At 45.3% G+C, this 25,069-nt stretch overlaps 1 protein-coding gene across 1 annotated transcript; it reads right to left on the bottom strand.

The window, feature by feature from the left end:
• Positions 1–137: 137 nt before the first annotated feature.
• On the bottom strand, positions 138–2,630 carry LOC127330796 (uncharacterized). The gene is made up of 3 exons (XM_051356885.2): positions 2,498–2,630; positions 1,849–2,420; positions 138–147 (listed from the first exon to the last, which is right to left on the bottom strand). Exons 1-3 carry the CDS (start codon positions 2,627–2,629, stop codon positions 138–140), a joined length of 714 nt encoding a protein of 237 aa, XP_051212845.2. The 5' UTR covers position 2,630.
• Between the last annotated feature and the right edge of the window lie 22,439 nt (positions 2,631–25,069).

Genomic DNA, 25,069 nt, shown 5'->3' with positions numbered 1-25,069 from the left:
GGGCTTTTAACTAGAGGCACTTAACGAGTAGGCCGATGTTTTTTTTTGTAATATGTGCGACTAGTAATCCAGGTTTACAACTAACATGAATCATGGGAAGTAAATCTAATGGTTCGAAGTATTTTCTAGTTGCATCCTCACTTGTAACTAAAACATCCCAGTTACAACCTTATTTGTAACTAAACAAACTCGGTTATAATTTAACTTGCAACTCACATGCACAAATCAGGATGCAACGGAGTGGTTTAGAACTTGACTGAGCACGAACTTAGTTAGCAAAACCGTTTGATATTTTGCATAATCACGTATATTTTAAAACCAATTATTTAATTATGTTTATCATTTTTGGTATTTCTATCTTATATTTCTACAAATCAACATTAATTGAGGACATGGTGTTTCTGCACCCGGATGCATATGCACCCTTTATTTGAAATGCATTTTAAACATAATTATGAATGTAAAAAAAATACAAATAAACATGTGTCGTTTATATGTTGACATGTTACATGTTCACAAAGTTGTCTTAGAAAAAATCTATATATTTTGTGTTGTGTTTAAAAAAGATAAATTTTTGGTGCTAAAATAGTCTATTTCTCGAGGCATTATTTATCTTTTTACATAGGGTACAAAAAATTGTTGGTTTGATGTGAAACTTTACGTGCACACATAGAACATGTCTCTCTAGGTGCGAAACTTTTTACTAATTTTTTTACGTTTTTGAAATATACTTTGCACATACCAGGTGTATATGCACCCGGGATCAGTTTTGGTTTCCGATTAATTGACCACTTACTACACTGACGTGCAAGGATATCGAGAACAATATAGCATGCCTCAGTCTACCTCTTAAAAGTCTAGCTATGTACACTTTTGCTTTGATATACGTAGAATTTGTACCATGCATGTTTCAAGGTTTTACTATAAGACGCGCACCCATGAGCAAAATCTTCAATTAACAGAGTTTTTAAATATTTGTACTTCCTTTTATGTTTTGTACTAAAATTGGAAATTCATTTTTTGAGAACCAAAGTGTGGTTAAATGGTTAGTAGTGTACTTAGGGTTCGTCGGTGATGAAAATAGGTTTGACATCACGTGTCTCATTAAGTTGGAATATTATTTCAGTGGAGGGACACTCACATCACTCGCGAGAATTTGTGTTAATTTAGCCCCCGTGTATCATTTAGAACAAATATTTTTGTATGAGGAACATTTCCATGAGGAATATGTTCAGTTCACGGAGTTTTGAAATGTTTGCACTTCCCTTTATGTTTCGTACTAAAACTGGAAATGTACTTGTCTTGAGAATCTTTTCTGGTTTAATAATTAGTAGGGTGCCTGTACTTGGAGTTCATCGGTGGTGAAAACATTGGTTGACGTCATGTGTCTCGTTAAGTTGGAATATTCTTTCAGTGAAGAGACATTTTCATCGCTCACGAGAATATGCGTTGATTTAGCCTCTTGTGTATAATGAAGAACAAATAATGTCTACAACAATGTGAGAGCATCCCCACTCGTTGGCGCTTCCCACGCCCAAATCCGGACGAAACAACCGCCGGATTGGACGAAATTAAGTCGTGGGGAGTACCGTATTTCCAGTCGTCCACCCGGAGTTCGGCGGATAGAGTTTAAATTCAAACAAATCGCCGTCCCGCGCTACAAGTACGGCCAGTTGATCGGCAAAAGGAGCAAAAGGATCAGCCACTGATCGGCGATCGGAGGGAAATTACACGGAGACAGGCTCGTCGGCAGTCCCGGCCGGCACGGCGGTGTCCGACGGACCAGTTTCCTCACAGGCCGTGGCCGAAGCGGCTGCGGCGGCCGGCGAGGAAGCAGCGGCAGTGGACGTCGAAGCAGCCGTAGTCGACGAGGTAGATGGTGAGGTAGACGAGGTAGGAGCCGGCGGAGACGACGAAGGACTGGCCGGAGAGGCTCGGAGGATGTCGCTGCGGTGGCCCTGGTACCAATTCCTCGTCTCCTCGTCCATCAGTTCCATGTCGCCGCCGCCCATCAGGAACGCCAAGTCTGTGTTCCTCTTCTTCGCCGCCGCCGTCGTCTTCAGCAGGGCCATCCGGACGCCTTGGTTGGCGAGCATCTCCCGCCACCTGCCGTCGAACTTGTCGTTCCTCCCGTCGGCGTGCGACCTCAAGTCGGCCCAGCACTTGTCGATCGACGCCTGCATCCTGTCGGCGGGATTGTCCGTCCGTTTGAGCTCTTTCAGCTTCTTCTGGCCGAGTTCAGGGCGCCCTTCCGCCGCGCAAGCCGCCGGAGCGTCGGGGTTGTACTGCTCGGTCTTGCTCTTCGAGAGGGTCGTGCGAGTTTCCTTCCACTTCTCGCAGTTCTCGAGGCGGGCGTAGACGTTGAGGAACTTGAACTGCAGGCCGGTGTCGTCCGTGTACATGTCCAAAGCTCGGCGCAGCTGGGGAAAAAAGAGCACGGCGATACGGGTCAGCTAACGACGATGTACCTCGGTGATGCAGGGTCGACGGAGCATACCTTTTGCTCCAAGTCCTGGCCGCTGATCGGCCGTTTGTCGACCTCCTCCTGTATGCCGTGCCATTTGTTGCACGCCGTCTGCATGATCCCCCAATGGGTGGCCATTGCCTTGTCTCCCCGGTACACGTTCATGTTCGTCTTGGAACACGTCAAGCTCGGGCGGCGACGGCGTGGACCTGGACGGTTGGACGTATGCGCCCTCTTGGAACACGGCAGTCGGCGACGGCGAGTACAGCGAAGGGGAGAAGGACGACGGGGAACTGGTTGTACCTTGCGTCGGCCATTGGCCGGGGAACATGCTGCCGCCGCTCATGGCCATGCTGATCATCCTCGCTTGTTCGTCCTGGGCCGCCGCCGCCCTCTTGGCGGCGGCTCTTTTCACCCTCTCCGCCCTGCCGCTTGTTTCCACCTCGCGTCGTTTCTCGTCCGCCGCCCACTCGGCGTTCGACATGCCCGGCGGCTTCGTCTTCTTCGCCCGCATCTTCCTCGCCGGCGCCTTCGGCGGCATTGTGGTGGACGAGAAGACGAGGAGGAGAGTGGTGGTGGACGAGAAGACGCCGCCGGGAACTGGAGCTGGAAGACGAGGAGATTGGCCAATTTCGGCGGGAGAGAATGGGGATATGCAAGCAAATTGGAGGGAATGGGGATATGTAAGCAAATTGGAGGGAAAATCGACAGGATTTGGTTTTCCAGTCGCCGACTACGCGGGTCCACACGACGTTTCGCTCCAAAATCTTTCGTCCGGAGTCCCCGAGCGCGCCCCGGGGGGCCGGGGATGGCGTGGACTCGCCGGATGGATGAAGGGCCAAATCCGGACGAAAACGAGGAACCGGGGGCGCGACTGGGCCGATTTACGCCGTCCGGATATAAAAAAGGCTCGCCGGGGGCCTGTTCGGGGGGACGAGTGGAGATGCTCTGATGAGGTCATTAACCTTCAAGTTCAGCCACTTCTAAACTTTCTCTAGTCGCTCTGTGAGTTTGCGGGTCTGATGGTAGTCAAATAAAATTGTCATTTTTTTGTACTCTTTTCAAATGCAGCTATCATATGGTCCTAGGAAAGTACTACTTCTGAACGATGATTTCTTCATTAGAGTCTAAGTCCGAGACGTGAGCTTTTTAACCTAAACCCTGTCGAACAAGTTACGTGAGCATCATTTCTCGAAAACATTTTGTTGAATTAAATGTACATTTCCAATGACAATAATAATGACATATTCACATCTTTTCTTAGATTAAGATTACCATGATATGTGTTATAGTGTACCTTTTCTGTTCAATGCTAGTTTAGTTCATTTAGTCATAAATGTAGATAGTTATGGAGCCAAGATGCATGTCTAACAAATATGTTCACATAGGTTTCTAGAATGCAATTTTTTTTTGTCTCGTGTGCAAACTAAGAATTACAGAGTGATGAGACATCTATAGGTGTCCTCAGAGCGCACTCCTAATTTATTACTCCCTCCGATTCATATTACTTGTTGCTAATATGGATGTATCTCTAGGAGTAAGATGTGTCTAGATATATTAGCGACGATTGTAGGTTCAGTTGTGGTTGGCAAGTGGCATGTGCCTCTTGTAGAAAACTAACTACCAATGATTGGTGAAAAATTGTAGTTGTAGAACTTACGAAATTAAGAGTATGTGTATATAAATTGACGAGATATGTGACAAGTATCTAAGTGTTCTTCGAAAGAACAAGGACATAGATAGTTTTATCCCTCCGTGGTGCTAATATCCCTACTCATATATTTATTTCAACCTGCAATCGATCGTTATCTAATTCGCTTCATTTTTTTTATAAAAATGCACCTGATACGGTAACGACAAAATCCAATTCAATCCGATCTGATCCGATTACATCTTCTCCAAGACAGGATTTTCCTATATGTGCGGTGTGGTTTGTTGCGGTGTGGTCTGTTGCATGGTGTGTGACTTGTCTCTTGGAGGCGACGAAAGGATGGGAGGCGGGCGCTCTGCCCCCTTATATAGGGGGCGCAACCCTAGCTCTCCCGTCCGGACGCAGCAGCTGGGCCTGGGCTGCCGCAGCTGCCCCGCAAGGTGGGCTCATCTCCGGGTGGGCTGCAGAGTAAGCTGCATTGCGCATCGCCTTGCACTTGGGCCGCAGAGCGAGCGACAAGGCCCAATGCATTCGTTATCCGCTCGGTAGATTTGTGGAACGAACCCAGGGGAACTTCTGAATCGACAGGACCTTGGTAATATTTGCATTAGTAATTATTTTAAATCAAATCCTAATTTGAGCGTAGTAATATTTTCTCACACTAACTTCCACAAGTAACCCGTCATCAACCCATCTCATAAAATAAGGCCCCGTCCAAGAATTAGTTGAGAGATGTGGAGTTAAACCAATAATAATCACTTGTTATACCAAACTTTCATACTTATTTATGATTTATTCAATGTATTATATTTTAATTAGTTCCATTCATATTACATAGTATAATTATCCACACTAGGATGATGCTAAGTTTATCTAAACTGAAATTGCAAATGGCCCATGTTATAATTCTGACAAATCTATTTGGAAAAGTCTTTATCTAAACTGAAATTGCATTTTCAAACAAATATTTTTATCTTTTAATAAATTATGTTCAAACCTTAATTGGACAACACTTTTGTGAATTTAACAACCTTTTTCTTTGAATAATTATAATGGTATAATTAGATTTCTTAGTGGATTAATATTATGTATCAAGAAATACATTTATATTGTCTTTCTATGTGTTGATAGATATTTTTATATTTAATTATTTTGGTATATATATTTGAAGTGTGCATGTCTAAACAACATGTTGATAGAGCTTTCTAGAGTGCATGATTCTTATTCCCAGGTGCATACCGTAAATTATAGTATGTGAGATATCTAAAAGTAAATGTAGACCGTAACACCTTATTGTAAGGGTACATTGCCCCTATGTGTGGTTTTGGTAATTAATGACAACCCCTATGGACTAATGTTTTCATTGAGTTTATATGAAGGAATATTCCATAGGTACTACTTGCTCTCCATGTGTTGGATTCAAGTATGGATGCCATGAAGATAAATATATATACCTTGTGATTTGGCATCAAGATCATCGGTATGAAGATATATATGTGATATGATCAAGAAGAAGAAATGAAGATGGAGTTCTTATGTGGAACTCAATATTAGCCATGCTCTATCTCAAGTGAGTATGAGAAGATACAAGGTTGAGTTGGGCAAGTTCAAGATGAGCATCTTGAGTGGATCACATGCTTGAAGCTTGCCGTCCATTTGGTGATAGTGGACATGTGAAGATGTGCATCAATGAAGCTTTCCCATCATTGTGTATGGGGGAGCATTTGTGAGTATACACGAAGCGACAATGATCAAGTGATGGGATGCGCAAGGCAAAGGTATGACCTTGATAGGTTTTCCTTTTACCGGTCTCGAGGTGGTTGATGGGAGACCGGATTATAGGATAGATAGCCGCACTATTAAGAGGGGCTTTCGGTTGGTTAACTTGATCACATCGTCTTAGGGAGCTCAATCCTTGCATGCGTTGCATATTCTTATTGCTTCTTGGTATTTCTCGGTGTGAGGTTCTTGAGCTTGTTGCTAGCTTTACAACAAGCCCAAGTTCATCGAAAACGGAATCCGCATGCATCTTCTATTGCGTTTTCGAGTTTGGACGTCTTCACCGTTTCTTGACGGTGGGAGACTCCCTCTCTAAAATCATCTAAAAATGTTCTGTGAGGAGTCTCCATATTTCCAGTTTTTGTTGGGGTTCTATTCGTCGTTATCTTTCCAACAAAATTGGTTTCATGTCAATCGGAGTTCGGGAGCAATAGTTATTAAAGAAAAGGAAAAAGGAGAAAAGAAGAAAAAGAAAGAAAAAAAAGGGGAAGGAGCCAGCCGGCCGGACCGGGCCAGGCGCCGGCCCACCCGGTCGAAAACCGGCCTGGGAACCGGTGCCATCCGGGCGGAGTCCCGTGGGCCTGGCCGCCCCATCCGGCCCAAAGACTGTTACCAACCGCCCGCCCGGCCGCCACCCCGCCGGACCGGCTCTGGCGGACCGGGGCCACACCGCCCACGCGCCCACCCGCTCGCCCCCGCGCGCCCTGGCCTATCCGCCGCCTGCGGCGGCAGCTGCTCTCGCCGGCTGCTGGACCGGCTGGGCCGCCGGCCTCCTCAGCGCCTGGGCCGGTCGGCCGGCTGGGCAACTTTTTAGAGCAGTTTTTTGCCCGTTTTATTGTCTTTTTTCCCCCAACAGTTTTATTTGCTCCTAGCTATAAATAGACCCTTCTTCCATCTTGAGCAACTAGTTCTTCCCATTCTCTCTCCTCCATTGCTACTATTTGAAGAACTTGCTCTTCCCCTTGAATCCTCCAACCATTCTTGCTCATATTTGAGGATTTGAGAGAGGGGATCTAGATCTACACTTCCACCAAACCGTTTCTTCTCTAAGTGAGGGAATCTCTTGGGATCTAGATCTTGGAGTCTTTGGTTGACTTTCCCCCTTGTTCTTCCTCTCCAATCTCATCCTAGCATTCGTTGCTTTGGTGGGATTTGAGTGTGAAGGACTTGAACACCTCCGGTGTTCTTGCTTTGCATCATTGCATAGTGTTGAGCTCTCCACCACGATTTGTTCGAGTGAGAGACCGTGAGCTTGTTACTCTTGGAGGGTGACCTCCTAGTTGGCTTGGTGATTGGTGCTCCGGTGATCTCTTCAAGAAGATTGTGAAGAGGCCCGGGCTTCTCCTTCGTGGAGCTTGTGAAGTGGTTGTGGAGCTTGCCATCTCCGGAGCGGAGGAAAAGCTAACCATAAGGAAAGGGCCATTATCCTTCGTGGGTGTGGTTCGGAGAATAGGGTGAGCCTTCGTGGCGCGGGGAATCCTTCGTGGGACCTCCACTCCTCCAAACGTGACGTACGTTGTTGCAAAGCAAGGGAACACGGGAATACATCCTCGTCTCCGCGTGCCTCGGTTATTTCTATACCCGAGCTCTCTTTCCTTGTGATAGCCATCGTGCTTGAAGTACATATATCTTGCTATCACTTGTGCTACATATATCTTGTGCCTATCTTGCTTAGCTCTAGTTTCTATTGTTACACTTAGTTGAGCTTAGCATATTTAGGGTTTGTGCTTGTAAACTAAACGATAGTTTAATTCCGCATTCATACAAGACAAATCCGCAAGAGTTTGTAATTGCCTATTCACCCCCCCTCTAGGCGACATCTCGATCTTTCACTTATGCAAACAAGAGTGTTGGAAAAAGAGTTGTATGAAAAAATGGGCCAACTTGGGAGATAAAAAAAAACTTTTTTTTTTCATTAGCTTTAGGAGGAATTCCATTGATTCTCTTGTTAGATAAGACATCTCGGTTGCCATTGTCACTACTCTCAATGAGAAGGCTGACATCCTATATCAATGTTACAAAGATACCTTAGTTATTTTAGTTGACACTAATCATTATTTTGATTTCTCCTCCTTGTCAAGTGCCATGCATAATCTTGGTCAGATTTTGTAGACTTTTTCACCTCTGGTCATCAATGAAGTTGTGGCAACAATACCTAGTGACAAAGCTCCGTGTCTTGAGGGTTGCACGGGCCTTTTCCTTAAGATTTTCTTGCAAATAATTGAACATGGTTTTTATAGATTGTCTAACGTCGAAGCTTTCTAGTCATTTTTTTGTCCTCATTATGGTTTTCTTCTTGTTGTCGAAAGAAATATCCATACCTAAAGGGACCCCCATGGGCCTATTAGGACATTACACGGACAAGAATCAAGAAAAGTCTGTCTAAGACTAGTTAAATAAAGTCCATGGTTATTGCATGGTCAGCACATCAGAGATGGTACCCATAAAAAAGAATCCCACTAGGTGGACGGATGATGGGCTAGTCCACCATGGGCCACACTCTATCACTTCAACATTTCTCCTAGACTAGTGAATCAAAGTTGTACCAATGTACTTCTCCCATCTACCATATTGTGGGACCGGTCATTTCTCTAGGACTTCCTCCTTATATAAACCCCTACGGGGTGGAGGCTTGTTCACTACTCATTCAATACAAGAAACGAGAGGGCTAGAGCTCCATGTCTCTGACGTTGAGCTCTAGTTTCATATCCGTGGAATACGCGACGACTCAGACCGCATCTTCTAGGAGCTCAGCTCACCCCAGGAAGTCACTGACGGCCCGTGTGATGTACAACCCCTCGATGCTCTTCGAACATAGGATTAAACCATGCTCCATCGAGGTAGCCAATCCTATAAAAAAAACATTGTTGTATCAATGCCTGCATAGTGTACCACAAGTTCCGCCACATATAAGGCCAACATACACACCCCTACTAATAACTTTTAATTGAAAATGTCAACGTTGCTTGACTTAATCTATTGTTTGTCGATTAAGGCTACAATTTTCTTTCCAATTTTGTGCTTGGTTTCTCTTTTTTCAATTTTTATTTTATATTCTCTATTTTTATATGTATTGTGTTTGTTTTCTTCTTCCTTTACCTTTTTTTTGAAATAGTTGTTTTCGAACTACACATAGATTATTTGAATTTTTTTAATACTATGAGTTTTTCTGTATTTATATTTGTTGCGGTATGTAGACACAAATTTTATAAGACATGAACAACTATACATATATACATATATATATATATATATATAAAATAAACATTTATTTAGATATATGTGAATATTTACTTAGACCTATGTGAACATTTATATCATTACAAGGTTCGCTATTATTCTTATTAAATTGATTTCTAATACTAGCTAAACATAGACTTTAAGATTTGAAAAAAAAGAATAGAAAATTCTGTTAACGGGCTGCGCGCACCCGCAGGAATGCAGGATGCAGCACGGACTGAAACGGTAAAATAAGATGTCTCCGATGTTCACCGTGGGGCGGCCTTGCTGCACGCAGCCTTGATAGCCACCGGGACCATGATCCTCTTTTACGGCCCACTGCACAGCTTGTGTCCCCTACAAGCACAAGTCTAGAACACTATAGATTACCCTGGGCTTACTGCAGTATCGTCCCCTGTCTGCCTCGAGCCCTCGACATTGCATACCCCCTATCTCGATCTGTGAACTGCAATGACCTACCTGTCCAACATGCACAGCTTCCATACTTGTCCCAACTTGTAAACCACAGAGATAAGACAAGAAACATGCCAATGTTGGTTCTGCCAAAGGGCTAAGCCACCTGACCAAGCATATACACAGAAAAGAAAAAGCAAGCTATGCGTGAACCAGAGACATCGCCCTGGGCGAGTGTTTAATGACCAACTTGACAGGCTACCAGTTAATTCATATCCCTACCCGGCCGTGGATCAATTGTCATGCTCATGCATGTACTCACTGTACGTAATCCCCACTGGCCACTGGAACCATACGGACTTCTGAGTACGTACGCTGCATGCATCCATCGTCGATCCCACGTAGCCTACAACCTCACCCCTAGATCGATCTCATGCATGATGCATCTATCCATCCGTCGTCTATGGCATGGCCAGCTTTTCACCTGCACACTGTTGAAGTATAAATGCATTGCCTAATCTCTTCCATCAGATCGGTCTTTTGGTTGCATCTCTCTCTACATGGTATCAGAGCCAAGAGGTCTTGAGTTCAAGACACGACTGGCGTAATATAAAATAAAAATATTGAAGCCCACTTTCGGTCCACGTTTAGGCCTGAGGGAGCCACACGTGAGGGGGAGTGTTGAAGTATAAATGCATTGCCTAATCTCTTCCATCAGATCGGTCTTTTGGTTGCATTGGTTAGAGCATGCAGTTCTACACACACGATCCTCTCAGCCTCGGTTATGGGCATGTCACGGGGAATCAGTCTGAGCTTTTTGTGTGTGTGTGGATAAAACCAGATCTTTATTAGGCAAAAAGGGCAACATCAGGTTCAGCCAACAGTTCCTGAAGACCATCTGGTCTGAGACTAACCAAAACATCGGTCTACTCTCTGTTCTTAATTGCCAAGTTGGCCAAGCAGTGGCTAGCCCTCACTTGCCCTCAATCGACTTTTACAATATTGCACTCACGATTACTAAAACAGAGTAATTTGATCTCATAAATAATATGCATATATGCTAACCGGTCTTCAACATTGTCACAGACCACCGCCACCAGTTGAGAGCAGTCTGATTCAACAATGACTGGAAGCTGGCTATGTTGGAGGCTAAGTTCCAAGCCCTCCAAGCAAGCGCATAATTCTGCTTGAAGAGCACCATCACACGACTCCAATGATCGGCAAGCTGAAAAGATTATACTCCCTCGCGCATCTCTTAAAATCATCCCAGTTCCAGCAGAACCATCTTCTGCTTTATTGTGGGTGATTTCATTCCTTTCATACCAGGACCTCCAAGCAACAAGCAAGGTATTCTCCATCATACGAGCTGGTAGATTCACTAGGTCCGGACGGAATCAGTCTAAGCTTAACCAACTAATGATTATGTACTAAAATAATTAGCTTCTAAGTAAGTGTCGGATGCGAGCTTCACGTACATGCAGATGCATGCACAGACGCACAGTGATGAGCTTCACGTAAATAAGTCAACTTTAGCTTTTGCTCTAAGATAAACTTTATCAATTTAACCAACTTTGTAGAAAAAATGTACCCCCTCCGGTTCAAATTAATTACTCTATCCATTTTTTGAGCAATTATTTTGAACCGTAGGAAGTAGCAACATACATTGGCGGGGCAGGGGACCAGCATGGCCTGCCGGACAAGGATTTTTTTCCATTTAACACCTTCTTTTTCTATGCTAAAACCTCCCTAAAATTTTGTGTTTTAGTGCCTAGGCCCTTCCTAACAGTTTTCATGGGCTTGTTATGTTAATCGTCCACCCTCAAAGCAAGTTCTCGCCTCCGCACGCCCCTTGCAAAATATATGACATCAAAATGGATATAGATAGAAAGGCTTAGGTGATTAGCTTTCCCTGTCTCTCATCGGTGGCACCACCGATATGCCTCACCTCCTGTGGTAGGGACATGGAGGCGCTGTTGTTGTGGGTATACTTTATGGGTATATCAACGATATGGTCTAGATCCGACAAGGCTAGGTGGCCCATAGATGGTGATGGTGGCATATGGCCCATCGGATGGCCCAGTTGTTGTTGATAGAAGATGGATGAAGTCCAGCCCAGGAACAGGAGCCGGATCTCAACCGACCTTGCAGGGAGTCGGATCCATGACGGCCCATGAAGTATCCGGATCCAATATGGCAACTAAGGAAATGTGGATCCTTGACGTGCACGGCAATGTAATATTCCGTAGTTAGGCATCTTGTATTCCGGTTAGGACTCTTCGTGTAAACCCTAGATCCGGACGCCTTTATAAGCCGGATCCTGGAAGCCCTAGGGGCACAACCACAACTCATTGTAACAACGCGCAAGCGCCCAGATAATTGCAGACAAGCAGCAGTAGGCCCTGTCATCGTGAAGGTGTTCTGAAGCTGGGTAACTCGCGTACCACCGTCCCGAGGACTCTCCGCCCAATGGCCCCTACTTCTTCTTCCCCTCGTGAGGATCCCTCCTCCAAGGCATCGTCAAATAGGCAACGACAGTTGGCGCCCACCGTGGGGTCAACAGCGTCTGGAGGCCGGAACAGGGAGGGTTCCGCCATGGGAAGCTACGACGACTCCATCGCCGTGGGCGCGTGTCCTTTACGCCGGGAATTTTCCGATCACCCCCCAGGACGAGTGTTGGATTCCGGCTAAAACCGACCCCATCAAGCTCTCCATCGTCCCAATCGGCGGTATTCACCTCTTCATCGGGGAGACCGTCGATTCCGACGGAAACGCCCTAGTAAGTCACGCTGACGCAACCGCCGCTGAGCAGGACGCTGTCGCGAAGATCCGATCTGATATGCATGAACTTCTTAAGGAAGATTCCGCCTTAGATATGGAAATTTCAAAACCCACCCAATCCGCCCCTGAGCAGAAAATTACGGTGGAAGAGCAATGCTGTAACATCCCAAATTTCAATAAAAAGAAAGTTAGAAGAATTCCAGAGAGCAAAATTTTAAACCAACAAAAACTTTTTAAACTGCATATAGTGCCATGCATAGGACTTGTGCATTTGAGTGATATGCCATGATGAGTGTTATTATATGTATGTGCTATACTCTAAAACCCTAACTTGATCATATGAAGATCACCAACCAAATAAATCAAAAAGAGGAAGAAAATCAAATAAAAGAAAAACCCTAAAACCCTCACATATGGCAGTATGCCATTTTTATAAATTTTGACCCTAGACCAATTTGGTCTTCACCCTTTAGTTGAACAATGTTACTAAACACTTATTACAACTTTTGTAATCAAAGAAACACAAATCAAATGGATTTCAAATTCAAATTTGGCTCACATATGATAATGGTCAAATCTGCCAATTATAGTCTGATCACTACTTTGAGCCCCTGCATTTCAAATTTTTCAAACTAAACCTTGCTAACTCTTTGCACCTCATCGAAGACAACATCAAGGTGAACACTTTTTGTAAGGATCACCATGCCAAATTCTTTCTAGATCAAAAGCTATGCTCATCCAAAGTTGTAACATTTTATTAAGTGGAACAATCTCCCACTTAGCCAAATTTGCAAAACTTTGAATTTAACCATTCCACCACCACACCTCATCATATCTGGTCATTTAGAACTCAACTAAACACACACAATTCAAATTGGTCAACCATTTGAATTAAATCAAATTTAGGCAAAATTCACAAATTCCAAATATGGAACTATTTACCACTATTTGAAATAGTGATCTACTCACATCTAATCTACCCCAAACCTAGTCTAAATGGTCCCCTGGTCCCCTGGTCCCCTCTCACCCTTAATGAGGCATAGTAACCCTAGGAGGGAGGAGAAGCAAGGTAGGGCATGGCCATGCCGGCCATGTCGCCACCCCGATAACCTCCCCCTCTCCTCCTTCACTCCCCGCCCTGGCCCTGGTGTCAAACGAAGCCACCGTGCTCAACTACCTCTCCTAGCACCGAACAGCTCACCGTAGACGCCATAGCCTCGCCGGAGATCACGTGCCACGGTCGCCCCTGGATGCCGCTCGCGTCGCGCGTGGACGCGCACAGGACACGCGCCGTCCCACTCGCTCGCGCTCGCCCTGGCCCCGCTTGCTAGCCGTTGAGCACCGCCGTGACACCACGACGCCGCTAGACACTCGCTCGACCAGACCCTGGACCGCCGCCACCGGAGACGGAGAGGAAAATCCCGTGAACTCCGCCCGACGACACGGAAGCAATGCGAGCTATCCAGACGCCGCCCGACCGCGCCGTCACTGCCATTAGCTTCGCCTGGACGTGTAGAGCACTGCCGCACCCTCGCCTAGCTCAACCGCTCGCCGGAATCGCCCCGCCCATGTCGACCACCACCCTGCCCCGCAACCCTCACTCGACTCTATAAATAGCGAGCTCCCCTGAGCAATCCAAGCACACCACCATCCTCTCCTCCCATCCCTGCTTCTCAACCACCACTCCACTCACTCAATCGTCGCCGGAGCAAGCTCAATTTGAAGATCGGAGCCGCCCGTACCCGGAGATCACCGCCGTCGATTGGAGCCGTTCCAGGAGCTGCCGCCGGTACCAGAAGCTTCGCCGTCGTCCACAACGTCATCACACACACTGCCCACCCTAGCTGGAGCCACGGTGAGCTCTCCGACCCCCTAGGCTCGCCGCCAAACCTTCGGCATCTCGCCGGAGAAGAAGATGACCCTGAGCCGTTAGATCAGGATCTAATCCAACGCCTGTTAGCCCCCGTACCGATTCGGGTTTTGAATAGAGGCTGACGAGTGGCCCCCACTCTGTCAGGCGGCCCACTCGCACGAGTTGCGCTGCTGGGCCGTTTTTCCCTTTTTCAAACCATTTCGGCCCAACTCAGTTTCCCGCCGGCCCTTTTATTCAAATTAGATTTAATTCAAATCCATTTCAAATCAATACTGGCCCCAACTTTGAAAATCCATAGAATCAGTTTGGCTTGGCCAAATTTAACAAATTTTATATTGTTGGAAAGCTATGAAAAAGATCTACAATATGCCACTGGTCCCATCTAAAAATTAGTTGTAGAATTAATCTGATAAAAAGATGAAGGCAGGGACTTTTCCCTATTCAAATAATTATTAAAAATCAACCAAAATAGATATTAGGTTAATTCCAACTCCAATAGCTCACATTTGACTTACACTAATTTTTTATGCAAGAAAATGGTGTGGTCACTTTGCATTATCATGCCCTAGTTTAATTAATGGATAATATGGCTAGTTTATGTAGTTGATATTGTCCAAAACTATTGAGTAAATCATATGAAGTATTATACTTCATTTAAATCTTGTCTAAAATGAATTCATGTGATGTTTGGACCCCTGGCCAAACTCTCTTATGTGAATTACTTGGAGACTTAAATCATATGTAGCATTATTAAATGGTATGAGGTGGTCTACCTCATTTAAATTATTTTCTCAAATGATGATGATGAATGTTTGACTTAGGTCAATATAAGTTCATATATGATTGTTTGAGAAATTAAATCTTAAGAAGATTTCAATGAGAGGAAATTATTTCTCAAGAACCCTATGGAAACTATCATTTACATATTAAATAAAAAGAAGTTAATTCTCCTCAAGCAACACAACCAATGCACCCAAATTAGATTAATTGTGTGCCTAGAATAGTTTGTGTGATTATATGTGATGTATGGAATAGCCATTGAATTAGTTGAGTGATTATACTCGTATTTAAATTTAGACGCTAGCACCGGAGAATACCAGGAAGAAGAAGGTTGCTACCAAGAGGAGGAGGAGGAGAATTTTGAGAACTACCAAGGCAAGCTAATATTCTTGCAAAGTGCAAAGCCCTTTGGGGCAAGGCACCATGAATCTTATCTTTTCTTACATAAGCCTATCCCAAGTTTCTACATTACAAGTTCTATTTGTTGTTTTCCAAGATTTACTTTTATAGTTAACTTTGGTCAAAGTAAAGAAGTCTACTAGAGTAGTAAAGTTAGTATCAATCAAGCAAAGCAAGATAGCACCCCTCATGATTTAGAGCTAGTGCTAATGAATAAAACTTGACTACTCTAGATGGGAACAATGTGACTTGAACTGAATTTTGAAACCTTGGAATGATGCAGCATTCCATTGAATGAGTTTTGAAGGAGAATATGACAAAGAGAAGATGGTGATTTTTTGATAAACATGATATTGGTTTGAATGCGATACCTTTCCAATATTGAGTACCCCCACAATACCTGATTATGGGTAGGGCTTAACTGGAAGTTTATGCGTCTTAGTATGGGTTCCCTCTGAACACACGTCATAGGGGTTACGCTTGAGGCTGCCTCCGTTGTTGAGAAATGATGTGAATTGTACGGCCAAGCCCTGTGCAGTTCCCAGGTTGACAGTTGGTCTTTTCTGGGAGGCCAAGCTCATGGGGAGAGGTGCTCATACTAGGATTTGTAAGTGAAAGGTTATGGTTGATGATCCGCGTACTGTGTTACGATGATTCGGGGTAATCCCGACGGATGAAATCAAATGTTGTGGCACAAGTGTGCAACCTCTGCAGAGTGTCAATCTATTTTAGCCGCGTCCACGGTTACGGACGGTTGGAAAGGCCATATAGTTTCCGATGTCAAGTTCTTGAAAAGAATGTTGAAATGAGATGGTGAAATGACTTGTGGTGAATTGAATTGAAATCACCACTTGAATGGTGGGAATGACACTAATGTTCCCACTTGAGTTAGTTAGCACTTGAATAAGGTTTTACTCAAATACTTGTGAACTAAAATTGGCTTTATGCAAATAAACTAGAGCTTAGCAAACCTTACTAGAGATGTCTAGCACTTACATTAGTATTAGTTTGCGAGTACTTGAAGTACTCACGGCTTTGTCCCTGGCTATTCAAATGGCCAAAGTATGAAGATGAACAAGGCGATGACCAGCAGGACGCCTACGACAACTAGGAGTCTTCCGACGTCAAGCGTTGGCCTGTGGACTAGAGAGTCCTTGTATCTTACGCTTCCGCTATGAACTTGTGTTTGTTCGTTGATCGATAGATCAACTATTCGTGTAATATGGATCATGTGATTCCAATTTGTAAGACATTATGGTTTGTAATGAATGATGACTGTGATACTTAACTATTATGCCTCACAACAACAATATTCCTGGGATTGCGATGTACGACATAATAGGCATCCGGACTTAAAAATCTGGGTGTTGACAAATGCAGATCCGCTAGGGTCTCCCAGGTGTTAGAGAAGCAAAGGCGCCACTTCGTGCACTTCCTCGCACATACCGCAGGAACCACCCCTCCTCAGGAAGGAGCCGGACCCATGCAGGTTGAAGCTACCGGAGACAGCGATGCCCCGATTCAGCAAGAGGTTGCCGGAGACAGCGACGCTCCGGATCAGCAAGAGGATGCCGGAGATAAAGAGGAATCAATCTTGGGCAACCTAAGCCCAACCTCAGACGATGCTACCACCTTGGACACAGAGGAGTACAATCGCCTTACGAAGGAGCTGGAAGATGACGAGGAAGCTGAAGCAGAATCCGCTCCGCCAAAGCAGGTCCTTGCAACCATAACTGGGCTGGAGCAAGAAACTGACGAAGAAATGACTCCGACCGATGTCGGACTCCCAGGCCCGTCCAATTCGGAGACTCCGCCTTCGCGCCCGCTATATCGCGTAGTGCCGGATTCCGGAGAAGGGCATATTTTCGAGCATAGGGAAAACATGTCCGCATAAGAGCTCGTCGAACAGGCATGGCGGGGCGCTATCGCGCACTCGAAAATCCTCAACAAACCAATAAATCCTGATGACGCCGCAGATCCCGAAGCTCTAGAAGCAAAAACGAAGGAAATGCTGGCCACCGCCAAAGTATTTGCCAACACCGCAGTAGCAATGCTGGAGGAAAGGCAAGAGGCAGAAGAAGTGATGGAAAGTTTCCGCAAAAGAGAGCGCGAAGCCGTAGAATACTTGGAATAGGCCAAGAAAATCCGAGCACGATGGGAAACCATCATAGAGGATGATGGCAAGGAAGCAGATAGGATCCGTCGGGAAGCCATCGGCCCCCGCAAGATCAACTTCGCGACCCCCACAAACCAGCAGCCGCTCGCAACTCCAAAGGACAATATGAAGAAAGCCGCGGAGATTCTAGCCAAAAAATGATGAGGAAATCGACATCGCTTACCTCCGCACACTTGTGGCTTCACCAATGAAGCAACAGAGTACCAACCCAGAACTATGTGTATCCACTTTGCAGAAGGACGCCTCCAGAAGGCAGCATCGTGATGATGAATCACGCACCGGATCCACGGAGCGCAGAAGGAGAACCAGAGAACATCCAAATCCGATCCCCGTACCCTCGAAAACACCTCCGATGGACCCAAAGAAGGGAAATGATCTAATGTACACTGGTAGGGACAAGTACCGGAACCCATCACCTCCACTACGGAACACGCGTCCACCTCCGCCACCTCGACGTCGTAGTCCAGTCGAAAATACCAGACCCCATGGGCCTGGTGGAATCAATATCCGCGACAACGTGGTCCCTCAGAGGAATCGGAACACGGAGCGCGCCGGAACCTCGTCGGAGCCGGAACGAAGAACGCGAGTCTCAGCCCCGCAGAAGCCGGAACGAGGGAGGCGACCGCCATCATGGAGGAGGTAGCCACCAAATCCGGAGTCAGCAACAAGAAGGGCGCGGAGAATCTGAAGGCGGAAGAGAAAGGTCCCATAGGCCCCCTCGCAGATCTCCCTCCCCACTACCTAGTGCAGGAGGTGGAGGTGGAGGCAGAGGCCGGAGATCTCGTTCCCGTTCAAAATCCCCCTGCAACGGCCGCGTGATTCAAAGGAACATCTCAACGAATACAAATCCGAATACATTGGCCCAAAATGCTTCGGCTGGATGATCCGAGAGGAGCCAATGCCAAAAGGCTTGAACCTTAAGCTACCCGGAAATCTGAAGCACTATGATGGCAGCGAAAGGCCCGATACCTGGATCGAAGACTACTTCAATGCAGTCAGCTTCGTTGGAGGGCACCAGAAAATAGCCTACCGCATGCTTCAGTTGTACGTTATTGGTCCAGCTCGCACCTGGCTAAGTGACCTCCCGGAAAACTCCATCTTTTGTTGGTTTAACCTGAAGATCGCCTTCGAGAAACACTTCAGGGGCACCTACAAGAGACCCGCCACAACAAGCAACCTACAAGCATGTATCCAGAAAAAAGGTGAAACCTCACGGAATTTCCTCACTCGATGGTTAGAAACTAGGAACGAGTGTGAGAACGTGGATAACCGCACATCTATGCACGCCTTCATAAGTGGTCTGCAGAGGGGAGGACTGCTCTGGCACAAGCTTACTTGCCTGATCAACGAGAACAATCTAACTCTAGATGACATGATCGGCATTGCAAGTACTCTCACCGCCGCTGATGATGATGCAGGTGGAGAACTTACTTCCACAGCCATACCCCTGCACCAGGAAAAGAAGAACCGTGATAACGGTGGCGGCAGCAACAACAACAAGCGGAAGAATCCCCCCGATGACCAAAAGAGCAGCGGATCCGGCATGGTTTCCATGGCGTTCCAACGTGGAGGTCAAGGAGGCGGAAGAGGACGTGGACGCGGAGGCGGAGCTGGCAGGGGCCAGTAGCACGCTGACGAGGTCACCGCCTCTGGGTTCTGCGCTCCCCAAACATATGAAGAGTACAGGGACATGCCATGCCTGACCCACATGGATCTGGCTACTAGCAAGTCCTCCCACACTAACCGCAACTGAAGCAGGATACAAGCGTGCTGGAAAGCACCTCCCACACGAAAAAGGACGCAAGGGCAAGAACAAGGAAAATGATAAGGACAGTTCCGAGGCGATGGATGAGGATGACGCTTTTCCAGATCCCAAAGAGGGCTCCGCAGCTAATAAGTCCAACCCCTTCGTCAAAAAGAGTGCCAGAGCATACCAGACCTTCCTCGGAACTCCGACGGTCAAAGCTAACAAGTCAGCTCTATGGATCTTGAACGCCACGCTTCTGGCTGTGCCGCAATACGTTAAGTGGTCGGAAAGCCCGTGCACCTTCGACAAGGCGGATCATCCCATTGTCATCCCAAAAGAGTGCTATGCTTTGGTTGTGAGTCCCTGCATCGATGGGTTTGACTTCTCCAAAGGCCTCATGGACGGCGGAGCCAGCCTGAACATCATGTAGCTGGAGACTCTGGAGAAAATACAACTTACCAAGGAACAGCTCAAGCACAACACCATTGAATTTCATGATGTGGTTCTGGGTAAAAAAAGCAAATTCCCTTGGCAGCATCAGACTTCCCGTGGCCTTCGGCGATGTTAATAATTTCCGCGAAGAGATGATAACGTTCGAGGTTGTGCCCTTCAAGAGCTCCTACCATGTCATTTTTGGCAGGCCCACCTACTATAAGTTCCACGCAAGGGCGTGCTACATGTTCAACAAGCTCAAGATTCCGGGTCCTAATGGTATGAGCGCCGTATCCGAAGATTACAAGAAAGCTTGAGAGTGTGAGGTGGGCGTGGCCGCCTTTGCAGAATCTGTGATATCTGAAGAGGAGCGGCAAGGCTACAGAGCCGCGATGGATCCAAAGGAGATGCATACCACCAAGAAGCAGATCTTCGAACAGAAAAACTCGTTCAAGGCCGCGATAGACACCAAGAAGGTCGACCTCAAGGTAGGAGACCGCTCCAAGCAGGTGTCTGTCGGAGCTAGCCAGGACCCCAAATAGGAAGACACGCTCGCCGAGTTCCTCCGAGTTAACATGGATATCTTCGCATGGCAACCTTCTGACATGTCCAGAGTACCAAAGGAACTCGCCGAGCATTACCTCAACATAAATCCGGGTGCGAAACCGGTGAAGCAAGCTATGCGACGCTTTGGAGACAAGAAGCGTCGCGCCATAGGGATGGAATTAGCAAAGTTACTAGAGGCGGGTTTTGTGGTAGAAGTTATCCATATTGATTCTGATATACTAAGAATGTGCATCGATTACTCCGGCCTGAATAAGCATTGTCTGAAGGATCCGTTCCCCTCGCCGCACATTGACCAAGTCACTCATTCGATAGCAGGGGTGGAACTTCTGTGTTTTCTTGACGCATATTCCGGGTATCACAAGATCCGGATGAAGAAGTCCGACCAAAAGACGACCTCATTCATCACACCCTTTGGCACTTACTGCTACGTCACCATGCCCTTTGGTTCGAAAAATGCAGGTGCCACCTACCAGCGTACGATGCAGCGGTGCTTGAAGAACCAGATTGGCCAGAACGTACACGCATACGTCGACAACATCGCAGTCATGACCCGGAAAGGATCCGATCTGATCAGCGACCTCACAGAAACCTTTAAAAATCTCCGACAGTACAAGATGTTGTTGAATCCGCTAAAGTGCGTCTTTGGCGTACTAGCCGTAAAACTCCTTGGCTTCATCGTGTCTCATAGAGGCATCGAAGTAAACCCGGAGAAAATCAAGGCAATCCTGTGCATCAAAAGGCCAACTTGTCTCAAAGATGTGCAACGACTAACTGGTTGCGTTGCCGCAATTAGTAGGTTTGTTAGCCGTCTTGGCGAGAAGGCGCTGCCTCTATACAAACTGCTGAAGAAAACACACAAATTTGTCCGGGACGACTGATACGCGTGAAGCACACGTCCGTTGGGAACCCCAAGAGGAAGGTGTGATGCGTACAGCAGTAAGTTTTCCCTCAGTAAGAAACCAAGGTTATCGAACCAGTAGGAGTCAAGGAGCACGTGAAGGTTGTTGGTGGTGAAGTGTAGTGCGGCGCAACACCAGGGATTCCGGCGCCAACGTGGAACCTGCACAACACAATCAAAGTACTTTGCCCCAACGTAACAGTGAGGTTGTCAATCTCACCGGCTTGCTGTAAACAAAGGATTAGATGTATAGTGTGGAAGATGATGTTTGTTTGCGAAGAACAGTAAAAAACAATGTTTGCAGTAGATTGTATTCGATGTAAAAGAATGGATCGGGGTCCACAGTTCACTAGTGGTGTCTCTCCAATAAGAAATAGCATGTTGGGTGAACAAATTACAGTTGGGAAATTGACAAATAAAGAGGGCATAACAATGCACATACGTATCATGATGAGTAGTGTGCAATTCAATTGAGCATTACGACAAAGTACATAGACCGCTATCCAGCATGCATCTATGCCTAAAAAGTCCACCTTCAGGTTAGCATCCGCACCCCTTCCAGTATTAAGTTGCAAACAACAGACAATTGCATTAAGTATGGTGCGTAATGTAATCAACACAAATATCCTTAGACAAAGCATTGATGTTTTATCCCTAGTGGCAACAACACATCCACAACCTTAGAACTTTCTGTCACTGTCCCAGATTAAATGGAGGCATGAACCCACTATCAAGCATAAATACTCCCTCTTGGAGTCACACATATCAACTTGGCCAGAGCCTCTACTAGCAACGGAGAGCATGCAAGATCATAAACAACACATATATTATTGATAATCAACATAACATAGTATTCCATATTCATCGGATCCCAACAAACACAACATGTAGCATTACAAATAGATGATCTTGATCATGATAGGTAGCTCACAAGATCGAACAATGATAGCACATGAGGACAAGACAACCATCTAGCTACTGCTATGGACCCATAGTCCAGGGGTGATCTACTCACGCATCAATCCGGAGGCGAACATGGTGATGAAGAGTCCTCCGGGAGATGATTCCCCTCTCCGGTAGGGTGCCGGAGGCGATCTCCTGAATCCCCCGAGATGGGATTGGCGGCGGCGGCGTCTCTGGAAGGTTTTCCGTATCGTGGCTCTCGGTACTGGGGTTTTTGCGACGAAGGCTTTAAGTAGGCGGAAGGGTAGGTTTAGAGGCAGCGCGAGGGCCCCACACACCAGGGCGGCGCGGCCCCACCCTAGGCCGCGCGGCCCTAGTGTGGCGGCGCCTCGTCGCCCCACTTCGTATCCCCCTCGGTCTTCTGGAAGCTTCATGGAAAAATAAGACCCTGGGCGTTGATTTCGTCTAATTCCGAGAATATTTCCTTTGTAGGATTTCTGAAACTAAAAACAGCAGAAAACATCAACTGACTCTTCGGCATCTTGTCAATAGGTTAGTGCCGGAAAATGTATATAAATGATGTAAAGTGTGTATAAAACATGTGAGTATCATCAATAAAGTAGCATGGAACATAAGAAATTATAGATACGTTTGAGACATATCAAGCATCCCCAAGCTTAGTTCCTACTCGTCCTCGAGTAGGTAAACGATAACAAAGATGATTTCTGAAGTGACATGCTATCATAATCTTGATCAATACTATTGTAAAGCACATGAGATGAATGCAGCGATTCGAAGCAATAGTAAATACAATGAGTAAACAACTGAACCATATAGCAAAGACTTTTCATGAATAGTACTTTCGAGACAAGCATCAATAAGACTTGCATAAGAGTTAACTCATAAAGCAATAAATTCATAGTAGAAAGCTTTGAAGCAACACAAAGGAAGATATAAGTTTCAGCGGTTGCTTTCAACTTCAACATGTATATCTCATGGATAATTGTCAACATAAAGCAATATAACAAGTGCAATAGGTAAACATGTAAGAATCAATGCACAGTTGACACAAGTGTTTGCTTCTAAGATGGAAGGAAGTAGGTAAACTGACTCAACATAAAGTAAAAGAATGGCCCTTCGCAGAGGGAAGCATGGATTACTATATTTGTGCTAGAGCTTTTATTTTGAAAACATAGAAACAATTTTGTCAACGGTAGTAATAAAGCATATGTGTTATGTATAAGACATCTTATAAGTTGCAAGACTCATGCATAGATTACCAATAGTGCTCGCACCTCGTCCTAATTAGCTTGGATTTACATGGATTATCATTGCATAGCATATGTTTCAACCAAGTGTCACAAAGGGGTACCTCTATGCCGCCTGTACAAAGGTCTAAGGAGAAAGTTCACATTGGATTTCTCGCTTTTGATTATTCTCAACTTAGACATCCATACCGGGACAACATAGACAACAGATAATGGACTCCTCTTTAATGCACAAGCATTCAACAACAAATAATATTCTCATAAGAGATTGAGGATTAGTGTCCAAACTGAAACTTCCACCATGGATCATGGCTTTAGTTAGCGGCCCAATGTTCTTCTCTAACAATATGCATACTCAAACCATTTGATCATGATAAATCACCCTTACTTCAGACAAGACGAACATGCATACCAACTCACATGATATTCAACAAAGGTAATAGTTGATGGCGTCCCCAGAAACATGGTTACCGCTCAACAAGCAACTTATAAGAAATAAGATACATAAGTACATATTCAATACCACAATAGTTTTTAAGCTATTTTCCCATGAGCTATATATTGCAAAGACAAAGAATGGAATTTTTAAAGGTAGCACTCAAGTAATTTACTTTGGAATGGCGGAGAAATACCATGTAGTAGGTAGGTATGGTGGACACAAATGGCATAGTTTTTGGCTCAAGGATTTGGATGCACGAGAAGTATTCCCTCTCAATACAAGGCTTAGGCTAGCAAGGTTGTTTGAAGCAAACACAAGTATGAACCGGTACATCAAAACTTACATAAGAACATACTGCAAGCATTATAAGACTCTACATTATCTTCCTTGTTGTTCAAACACCTCACCAGAAAATATCTAGACTCTAGAGAAACCAATCATGCAAACCAAATTTTAACAAGGTCTATGTAGTTCTTCATTAATAGGTGCAAAGTATATGATGCAAGAGCTTAAACATGATCTATATGAGCACAACAATTGCCAAGTATCAAATTATTCAAGACATTATACCATTTACCACATGAAGCATTTTCTGTTTCCAACCATAATAATGATGAACGAAGCAGTTTCAACCTTCGCCATGAACATTAAGAATAAAGCTAAGAACATATGTGTTCATATGCAACAGCGGAGCGTGTCTCTCTCCCACACAATGAATGCTAGGATCCGATTTTATTCAAACAAAAACAAAAACAAACAGACGCTCCAAGTAAAGCACATAAGATGTGACGGAATAAAAATATAGTTTCACTAGAGGTGACCTGATAATTTTGTCGATGAAGAAGGGGATGCCTTGGGCATCCCCAAGCTTAGATGCTTGAGTCTTCTTGAAATATGCAGGGATGAACCACGGGGGCATCCCCAAGCTTAGAGTTTTCACTCTTCTTGATCATATTGTATCATCCTCCTCTCTTGACCCTTGAAAACTTCCTCCACACCAAACTCAAAACAAACTCATTAGAGGGTTAGTGCATAATCAAAAATTCACATGTTCAGAGGTGACATAATCATTATTAACACTTCTGGACATTGCACAAAGCTACTGAAAGTTAATGGAATAAAGAAATCCATCAAACATAGCAAAACAGGCAATGCGAAATAAAAGGCAGAATCTATCAAAACAGAACAGTCCGTAAAGACGAATTTTTCTGGGGCACTTAACTTGCTCAGATGAAAATTCTCAAATTGAATGAAAGTTGCGTACATATCTGAGGATCACTCA

This window comes from Lolium perenne, chromosome 2 (assembly GCF_019359855.2).
Source record: "Lolium perenne isolate Kyuss_39 chromosome 2, Kyuss_2.0, whole genome shotgun sequence".
In the NCBI taxonomy this organism is placed as follows: domain Eukaryota; kingdom Viridiplantae; phylum Streptophyta; class Magnoliopsida; order Poales; family Poaceae; genus Lolium; species Lolium perenne.
This window is presented reverse-complemented; position numbering and strand designations above follow the sequence as displayed.

Bases quoted from the DNA above. Each gene is read 5' to 3' on its own strand.
- LOC127330796 (XM_051356885.2), bottom strand. From the start codon at position 2,629: ATGAACGTGTACCGGGGAGACAAGGCAATGGCCACCCATTGGGGGATC. The intron at 2,421-2,497 runs GTATGCTCCGTC...TTTTTTCCCCAG, and splicing joins GCCAGGACTTGGAGCAAAAG to CTGCGCCGAGCTTTGGACAT.